The sequence below is a fragment of the Crocodylus siamensis genome, chromosome 6 (assembly GCF_052110815.1).
Source record: "Crocodylus siamensis isolate JL-2025a chromosome 6, ASM5211081v1, whole genome shotgun sequence".
Lineage (NCBI taxonomy): Eukaryota > Metazoa > Chordata > Crocodylia > Crocodylidae > Crocodylus > Crocodylus siamensis.
The window spans coordinates 13,781,679-13,791,287 of NC_143400.1; the positions used below are offsets into that span (position 1 = coordinate 13,781,679).

The 9,609-nt window shown below is 61.5% G+C and overlaps 1 protein-coding gene across 1 annotated transcript; it reads left to right on the forward strand.

Moving 5' to 3' along the window:
• Positions 1-6,772, forward strand: LOC149861164 (cilia- and flagella-associated protein 45-like). Its single transcript, XM_090053545.1, has 10 exons — positions 1-2,022; positions 2,660-2,795; positions 2,953-3,120; positions 3,457-3,635; positions 3,871-4,000; positions 4,318-4,464; positions 4,786-4,899; positions 5,360-5,553; positions 5,838-6,062; positions 6,584-6,772. The coding sequence occupies exons 1-10, from the start codon at positions 1,715-1,717 to the stop codon at positions 6,654-6,656; spliced, it is 1,674 nt and encodes a 557-aa protein (XP_089909671.1). The 5' UTR covers positions 1-1,714; the 3' UTR covers positions 6,657-6,772.
• Positions 6,773-9,609: the final 2,837 nt, after the last annotated feature.

Genomic DNA, 9,609 nt, shown 5'->3' on the forward strand with positions numbered 1-9,609 from the left:
CAAGTCATGTCTGATGGCACAAAGGAGTGTAACAGAAAGGTGCATTTTCATTGGTTTAATAAAAAATATAGGATTTCCCCAAGGCACCTTGTTTTCCAGAGACCAGTGCATTTCAACACCCAAAATACAACCCTCTTTCCCAGGTGGTGTATTTATCGCACAGATAAACACTGGGGAGGCCACATCTGGAGTCCTGTATCCAGTTTTGGGCCACCCACTACAGAAAGGGTGCGGACAAGTTGGAGAGAGTCCTGTGGAGGGCAACAAAAATGGTTTTGGAGCTGGGGGACAGGATTTGTGAAAAGAGTCTGAGGGAACTGGGCTGATTGAGTCTGGAGAAGAGCTGACTGATGAGGGATTTAATAGCAGCCTTCAACTGCCTGAAGTAGGCTTGCAAAAAGGATGGAGCTGGACTGTTATCAGTGGTGGCAGATGACAGAACAAGGAGCAATGGGCTCAGGTTGCAGGAAGGAAAGTTGAGGCTGGATATTAGATGAACTTTCTCACTAGGAGGGCGGTGAAGCACAGGAACAGGTTTCCCAGAGGTGGTGGAGTCACCACCCTTGGAGGTTTTCAGGACCTGGCTAGACAAAGCCTCGGTGGGACGATCGGGCTGGGACTCGTCCTGCTTGGGGGTTGGACGAGATGCGACCTCCCAAGGTCCTTTCCAACCCCCCTTTTCTATGATTCTGTGTCTCTGATGTTGCCTCCTTTCCTGTGGGGGTCAGGCCTCTGCTTGGGGGCTCCTGAGTGCATTTTCACCGGCTCCTCCCTGGCCTCACGCAGCAAGGGTCAGACAGGGCTGGTCCTGCCCTGAGCCGGGGCTGGACCGGAGGGAGAAGAGGCGAAGGACCCCGCTCGGCCTGAGTGGCTTCGGATGCAATCAGATGCTGCTTGGACACCGCTGTGGGGGGCAGGATTGGGCCCAGGGCCCCTCCCCATCCGCTATACACAGCGCCGAGCACGGCTTTGTGATGTCACGCCCGTGTCATTCCATCACCACGGAGACGGGGGGCAGGTATAAATACCAGCGCCGGGTCCCGCCTGGTCAGTCTCGGCTCAGCCAAGAGACTCGCCGGTCGGCGTGCATCGCAGTGTGAGGAGGTTGTTGGGTTAATAGTGAGGAGCTGGATGGGTAGGAGTTGACAGAGCGGCAAGTTAGTGGATGTTAGGTCGATAGAAGTAGCTCGGACTGGAGGTAGATAGCGATACTTCAGACTTTAGATAGTTAGGAGAGGAAATCGGGTACCAAGGGTAGGCGCAGCGTGACCGCTCGGGGCGCCTCTGCCCCGGGCCCCGGGCCCTTTGCAGAGCCTCAGCCTGAAAAGATGGCATTGCCGAGCCCCGCTAGCCCGGCTAAGCAGCCCGTGGTGCCCCCAGCGCCCAAGCCCCAGCTGGCACAAGGCCCCTCGAAAACCACGCTCGTGGTAGGTGATGGGGTGCGAACGGCCAGAGTCCTCCCGCGGCGCCTGGGCACAGCAGCTTCTCCCGGGACACGGGCTGCTGCTGCCCATTGCCAGGCTGAGGGGTGGGGGGGCAGCCTGGCGGCTGGGCGCTGGGGAGGGGCTGGCAGGGGGGCCTCTGCTGAGCATCTCTCCTCCTCCCCCAGCTCCCACCGCTGCACGAAGCAGGAGCACCTCGGGGGCAGGTGCTTCCACCGCCGCCTACCGGCCAGCCCAAAGCCAAGGGGAAGGTGGCCTGGGTGCGGGCCCCAATGCAGCCCCTGCCCCAATTAAGGGATAACACCAGGACGATGCCGGTGCTCAAGCCCAAGAGGAAGGTGAGTGGCTGGCAGAGCCGTGCCCTAGGGGCGCCTGCTCCCGGCCCCCGTGTGCCCGTCCCCACCCAGAAGGAGCCCAGAGGAGACCCCGTGCTTCCTTTCTTGCAGAACCTGCAGCAGTCGCGGCCTGCCTACCTCGCCACGATGCCACATGGGGCTCACGATTTGTCCCCGCCCGTTGACCAGCCCTATAAGCCAAAGACCACCCTGATTATCACGAAGGACTATGTCCGCGAACTCGTGTAAGGCGACACATGCTTGGAGGTGCTGTCAGGGGCCCGGTGGTCTGCAGCTGCCCCGCAGAAGGGCTGTGGTGCCACGCTGGCCCGTACCGCTTCCACTGACCTCCTGCGGGGCACTAAGCAGCCCTGAAATGCCTGGGTGGGATTGGAGAGGAGCTGGGGTGTGGGGAAGTAGCTCCTGTGGCAGGGCAGGAGCAGCACGAACCCTCAGACACGAGCTGTGGGCCCTCCTCGTTGATTTAAAACGAGAGGTGTCTGCACGTTGATCCCACCGCACGTGGGGCTGGACCAGGCAGAGAGGAGAAGAAGGACCCCCTGAGCCTGACCGGTTTGGGACAGAATCAGATGCTGCTTGGACACCGCAGGCCCCGGGAGAGGCCGGGGAGGGGGCGGTAAGGTTGGGCCAGGGCCCCTCTCCAGCTGCTACGTACAGCACCGGGCACGGCTATGTGATGTCACACCCACGTCATGCCATCGCCGTGGAGATGGGGGAGGTGGAGCAGGGAATAAACACTGGCGCATTTAGCATTTATTATTATTATCTAATATATTACGATGATTCTATTAACCCGGTTCAGGGAAGGGAGACTCCGTGCCCTGACACCGACTCTCTCGTGCCCTCTTGCCCATCCCCCAGCCTTCCTAGAGAGAGACCGCCCCAGCAGACGCTCATCCTGAGCAGGGCAGAGTATGAGCGCATTAAGGCCCAGTGCGTCATTGAGGATCGCCAGGCCAAGGCAGCAGCCTACAAAGCCGAGAGGGACGCCACGATGGTAGTCGCCTCTTCTTGCTTCCCCTGTGCTAGGTGGTTTCGAGGCTGGGTCCCTGGTGCTGTGGGATGGGGTGGGCATGTGCCAGGACTGACCATGTGGGCAGGGGACCAGCTCCCCGCCTGCCAGGGGCTGCTAGCAACCTGCTTCTCCCCTCCAGGCCGCTGTGGCCCAGCGCAAAAAGGCCATGAAAGAGAGGATTCTTCTCAAGCAGAAGGTAGAGAAGAGCGACCTGGAGAAGGAGGCCGAGGAGCGAGGCAACTACCTGCTGCAGCGGGCCTACAGGATGCGTCTGGAGCAGGAAGATGAGATGAAGGACATGGAGAAGGTGGGCCGCGGGCGCAGGCTCTCCGGCTCCTCTCTCCCCTGCCCCTCTCCCCCTGCTGCCCCGTTGCCCCCAGGCTCCAAGTGCTCTCCCCCGAAAGGCAGAGCCATGCTGCATCTCCTGCCCCTGAGCCCTGCGCTCCCTTCTGCGCTCACGGGAGCTGTGCAGACACCCAGAGACAGGCAAGGGACTCCCCCAAGGGCACGCGCACAGTCAGTGGCAGAGCCAGGAATAGGCCTGAGCCCTGCCTCCCACTGGAGCCCCCACAGCCCTGGGTCTCTTCCCCGCTCTGCGCCCCACCTCTGGGTCCCTCTCCCAGCCTGGTGCTCTGCCCTGCAGATGATCGTGGATGCCAGGTGCCATGCCGTCCTGGATGCCCAGATGATGGAGAAGCAGCAGATGGAGAAGGAGCTGAAACAGGAGGAGCTGCGCCTAGATCAGAATATGGAAGTGGAGCGCCAGAAAGTCGTCCGGATGCAGGAAGAGCTGGAGGAGAAGAGGAAGCAGGAGCTGATCCAGTGAGCGGGAAGGCCCTGCCCCAGCACGGCCAGGCAGGGGCTGCCTCAAACGTGGGCACTTCGCACGTGCAGGACCTCGCGTGGAGGCCGAGACAGGGGCGCCCCACACTCAGCTTGGCCGCTGGACGGCAGGCTGGGAGCAGACCTGGAGCCCAGCTGGTCTTGCAGGGGTCCTGCTGGCGAGGAGCCCGGCGCCAGCGGGCAGCACGTGCGACCTTTCTTGTGTTTCCCTCAGGGGGAGACGCCAGATTGAGAAGCAAATGGCAGAGAACGAGAGGGAGAGGGCCATACAGGCCGAGGTGCAGGACCTGGAGGCCCAGCAGATACGGGACCGCCTGCAGAAGCTTCACCTGGAAGAGCTACAGGTAAGGAGGGCACAGGCACGGGAGGGAAGGGGTTCATCCTGGCCATCCCCATCGGTGCGGATCTGGGCTCGCCCCACGTGCCACGCAGAGCTGCACTGACCCGGCTGCCCGAGGGCAGGGTCACATCCCCGGGGCCCCTGGGTGCCACGCAGCAAGGCTGTCCCGCACACCCAGGCCACGGCGGGTCTGGCAGGCTGAAGCTGGGCTTGGCACCGTCCGGCTGCGGGAAGTTGCCGAGGACGAAGCGACAGAAGTGGATCCGCGCTGGGGCGTCCCCCTGGCATCTCTCTCAGTCCCTCCGCTTGGACCTTCCTCAGGACTTGGAGAAGAAACGGCTAAAAGAAAGGGAAGCCCACATGGAGGATTTCCGCATCAACAACCAAATGCTGAAATACAAGGAGCAGAAGCTGGAGCAGGAGAGGCTGGCTGACCAGCGCGTCCTGGACTACCAGAAACAGAAAACGGTACGGGTCCCGGGGCAGGGGCCTGCGGAGCCCGAGCGGGGCTGGAACGACCCGCTCTGGTCTCAGCCTGGCTGGGCCTCGGGGAGAGCGCTAGAGAGCCCCGTGCGCTGACGGGTGCAGGCAGCACATGGTCGTGTGGGGCTGAAGGGCACACGTGTGCACCTGCCACTGCCCGTGTGAGAATGCTGCACACGTATCAGTGACCCAGCACACACACGTGTGACGCTATGACGGGGCTGCCCATGTGTGCCAGTGCATGGTGGGGGGTCAGTGGCCCGGGGCGGCCCCGTGGCTCATGCATCCGGGGCTGTGCCGTGGCAGGCGCGGGAAGCGGATTTCGAGGCGCGGCAGGAAAAAGCCCGGCACGAGAAAGAGCTGGAGACGGCCCGCCTGAGAGCCCTGCAAGAGAGGGCCCAGGACCTCCAGGCTGAGAAGGTGACGCACGCGGCTGCCCCTGCCCTCGCGCCCTCCTGGCCCGCTTGGCAGCCGGGGTCCCGGCAGGGCGGGAGGGCATCACCCCACGCACCCCGGGGGAGGAGTGGGGGATGCTTCCCCCTGGGACCGCGGCGGGGCAGCCCGAGGCCCGGCTGGAGCCCCTGGCAGAGCAGGACGCAGCGGGGCGTGCGGCAGCCCGGGCTCAGGGGAGAGGACGTTAGCTCTCCCCGGCGGCAGGCGAGGCCCCGCAGCTTGCCTGGGTCCGTCCAGCTTTGCCGTGGCAGCCAGCTCCGCACGTGGAGCAGGAGGGGAGGAGAGCGCAGTGGGCTGTATACAGCCGGGAGAGGAGCCAGGAGAGGCAGCTCGAGGGCCAGGGCTAGCTCCCCAGGGGAGCGGGGCCAGCGCCTCCGCCTGGCTCCTTGCTGCCTGGGCCACGCAGTCAGGGCTTCCCTCCCGGCAGGACGCGGTCCGGGCCAAGCGGCACCAGGAGGCCAAGGAGCGAGAGTGGCGGCAAAGGGAGAAGGAGGCCGTGCTCAAGAAGCTGAGGACCCAGGCGGAGCTGCAGCAGAGCCGCCTGGACCAGATGGCCCGCAAGGAGCACGAGCAGATGATTCAGACCAAGCGGGACCGCAGCTACTACGATCAGGTCCTCAGGTAGGACAAGGAGTGGCCCAGCCCGGGGCAGCAATGGCGTGCAGGCGCTGGAGAGCGTGCGTGCGGGGCACTGGGCTGGGCCACATCAGGCCTGCCCTGTGCGTCTCTGGCTGAGCCGGAGGGCACGAGCTGCAGCGGAGACGACCCAGCTCGGGCAGACGTAGGACCCCGTGTCTGCGGGCGGGGGACAGAGCAGCCCCTGGCAGGAAGGTCACGGGAGGACGGGCGCTGCCCGTGCGCGCGACTGGGCTGGCCCCTGTCACGGGCGCTGGCGTCTCCCCCAGGGACCAGCGGGAGCAGGCCCAGAAGGAGCAGAAGCAGCAGGAGGAGAGGGCGGCCAAGCGAATGGCACACGGTAAAGCGGTGCGGTGCCAGATGAAGGAGCGCCAGGAGCAGCTGGTGCAGGAGCGGGCCGTCTGCTTTGAGGATGGGAAGCGCCTGCAAAAGGAGATGCAGAAGCACGCCGATCGCATTGCCCAGCTGAAGAGAACGAGGATGGAGGAGCTCCGGTGAGGCTGGGGCCGCGCGGGGCTGAACCGTGGGGGCTGGTCACGACTTGTGCTGGCTCTTGCTGCCGCCCCCCTCCCCACGTCGTGGGGCAGGCCGAGCCCCTGGCACTCGCTGGGTGGTGCAGGAGCAGGCTGGGGCGCAAGCCGCCGGCTGAGGACAGGGCAGCTGCCGCAGGGCCGGCCACGGCAGTGGGGGGAGGCAGGTCACTTTGCCGTGTGCTGCCCCAGCTACAGCTCCTGGCACCTGCTCTGAGCCTCCCTCCTGCCCCGTGTGCTCCCCGGGGGCTGGGGCTCCCCGTGGAAGCGAAGCCGGAGCAGAGTCCCTCCGCCTGGGCTCAGCCGTCGCTTGTTGTCACCGGTCAGCTCTGCTCCCGGGGCGCCGCGGTGCCAGATGTGTTGCTGGGCCCCTCGGGGCTGGCTCCGGGCCTGGCACAGCTGGAGACCCCGTGGCAGGTGGCCCCATGCAGTGTCCTGTGCCGTGACAGCGGTCTGGGATCTTATTGTTTTTTTCCCGTTCCCAGAGCCACCGGTCTGCCCGAGAGGTACTGCATAGGGGTGGAGTACAAGGCCTTGAAGCCAGGCCCCAAGCGCTGAGGGTGTGCACTCACTGCCAAGCCTGCCCCGGGGACTTCCAGGGGGTCGCATGTCGCCTCTTCCCAGCGAAGACTGTAAATAGTTTTAGCTTAAGAGCATAGTAAATAAAGCTGTTAGTGGAGCTGGCTGTGTCTGTTACTGTCACTCACCTGAGCCAGTCCGGCTGGCTGAACGTAGGCAGCTGGGACCCCTGCAGCTCAGCCCCGTGCCGTGGGCCCTGCGGGACGGGGTGTGGGGTCTTGGTCTCTCGTGCTCCACAGGGGTGGGGGTGGCAAAAGCAGACGGCTTGCCTCTCCATGGCCGTGCACGGTCCTGTGTCCTGGCTCTACCAGAGCCCTGGGTGCCTGCTGGGCAAGGCCTGGGGGGTTGTTTCCCTGGGCCGCGGGCCAGAGCTGTGCTCTAGTGCAGAGCTGAGCCCTTTTGGTGCCCAGGCACTGAGCCCTGGGGCCTGATTGCCAGAGAGGGGCACAGGCTGGGCCCTTGCTGAAGGCCAGGAACCGCGATCTCCTCACCCCACTCACCCGCAGTGGGGAGCACCCAGCCCAGCATGTAAAAGCAGCCCCTAGCACGGGTGCCCTGGGTGGCGCCAGCCCTCTCTGCTTGCACACGCGCTCCCTGCTCCAGCCCCAGCCCCAGCTGCACCAGCACAGGCTGTGGGGTCAGGGCTGCGTGGGGCACTGGCCCCCGCCCCGCTCCTGCTGTGACGCAGGTCTGCTCCCCGCATGACATCCCACCCTCTAGCTAACAAGCCTGTCAGTGGCTGGGTTGGGAGCACAGCAACAAAGAGGATCTTTTTGTTTAATGAGCAACATGATCTGGACAACTTTTTTGGAAGCAGGGGGCTGAGACTAGTCGGGGAGACACTGAGGTCCCGGAGGGGAGGGGAGCCAGGTCGGGGAGAGTGGTCGCTCCTTAAGGAGACGATCCTCCAAGCCCAAAGGGAGGTAATCTCAACACGGATCAAAGTGGGCAAGAGGGCACAAAAGCGGCCATCGCTCACCAAAAGCATCCGGGAACGTCTCCTAGCTAAAAGGGAGGCGCACACCCAGTGGCAGGGAGGGGCCATCACCACGGAGGACTATACCTCGGTTGCTCGGGGCTGCAGGGGGGCAGTCAGGAAGGTCAAGGCAGAGATGGGACTGGGACTGGTGACCCAGATCAAGGACAACAAGAAGTCCTTTTTTAAATACATAGGGGGCAAAAAGCAGGTACTGGGTAACGTGGGGCCTCTCTAGCACACGCTAGGGATTCTGGTCGTCACACCAAACGACAAAGCTAACATATTTAACAATTTCTTTGCCTCCATTTTTCTGAGCGGGGACAGAGTCACCCTGCCACTGGAACCCCTCAGGCCCCAGGGGAGGTGCACCCAGGCCTAGGGTCAGAGAGGACCTAGTCAGGGAACTTCTGGAGGGACTGGACGTATTTAAATGAGCTGGTCTGGACAATCTCCACCGCTGAGTGCTGAGGGAATTAGCTGCGGTCATTGTGGGACCCCCGGCACGGCTTTACGAGCACTCGTGGTGCTCTGGGGTGGTGCCAGAGGACTGGAAGAGGGCCAATGTGGTTCCCATCTTCAAAAAAGGAAGGAAGGAGGACCCGGGGAACTATAGGCCTGTTAGAAATATTATTAAAAATGCATTATCAATAGTGTTGTTAGAACAGCACAGCTGCCAGCTCTCCCTGTCTCCCTGGTGGGAGAAGGAGGGGGTTGGAAGAGGAGCTACGAAGGGCTCTTTGTATTAAGGTATCACTCTCTCTTTGTTCTGCAAATTTACTATCTCTTTGTTACACTAAATCACACTTCCTTTCATGCCCCCTACACTTTTCAGGCAAGATAAAAGTAATTGCCATCTTGTCCTTGGGTTTGAACTTTTTGTAACCTGAAGTACTTTCTGAGCAGGCGCAATTAGCTAATACATATAAGCCTATCCGCCCCGCATACTTAAGTAGTTAATTATACTATACATGCGATGGATGACGTGACGTCATTTCCTATATGTTTGTATGAACCGGAAATGAGTTGTAAGAGTTCCTGCCTCTGCACACGTGCTCAGGAGAGAGGGGATAAAAGCCTGCTGAGAAGTGTTCCCCGCGGGCAGAGAGTGTGGTCTTTTGTCTTCTCTCTCTGACCCTATTTGCAAATATATACCTTTTGTATTACCAACAATGTGTGCCTAAGGATTATTATTCATGAGCCTCCAAAGAAACGAACCGTGAGTTTTACATCAGGCCAGTCAGTCTTACCTTGATCCTGGGGAAGCTTTTGGAGAGAGTTATCCTGGTGCAGCAGGGGAGATTATGCTTAGGGACAACCACCATGGGTTCATTAGAGGCAGATCCTGTCACACCAACCTGGTGGCCTTCTACGACCAGGTCACCAGATCCTTAGATGCAGGGGTAGCAGTGGACACAGTCTTTCTGGACTTTAGGAAGGCCTTCGACACGGTCTCTCACTCTTTTCTCACTAAAAAACTAGGGGACTGTGGTGTCGACATATATACAGTCAGATGGGTCACTAGTTGGCTGGAGGACCACAGCCAGAGAGTGGCGGTGGACGGGTCTTTTACGACCCGGAGGGACGTGGGCAGTGGGGTCCCCCAGGGCTCGGTCCTCGGGCCCGCACTGTTCAATATCTCCATCAGTGACTTGGACGAGGGGGTAAATAGCACCCTGTTCAAATTTGCTGATGACACTAAGATCTGGGGGGATGTGGGCACGCTAGAAGGAAGGAATAGGCTGCAATCGGACCTACACAGGTTACAGGGGTGGGCGGATGAGAACAGGATGGGATTCAACATTGACAAGTGCAAGGTGCTACACCTGGGGAGGAAGAACCAGCACCACACCTACAGGCTGGGGAAGTCCCTTCTCGGCAGTGCACAGACAGAAAAGGATCTTGGAGTCATCATTGATGCCAAGATGAACATGGGCCGGCAGTGTGGGGAAGCAG

Excerpts from the sequence above, each read along its gene's own strand:
- LOC149861164 (XM_090053545.1), top strand. The coding sequence starts at position 1,715 with ATGCAGCCCCTGCCCCAATTAAGGGATAACACCAGGACGATGCCGGTG. Across the intron at positions 2,796-2,952 it reads CCGAGAGGGACGCCACGATG|GCCGCTGTGGCCCAGCGCAA; the intron begins GTAGTCGCCTCT and ends TCTCCCCTCCAG. Across the intron at positions 4,900-5,359 it reads AGGACCTCCAGGCTGAGAAG|GACGCGGTCCGGGCCAAGCG; the intron begins GTGACGCACGCG and ends CCCTCCCGGCAG.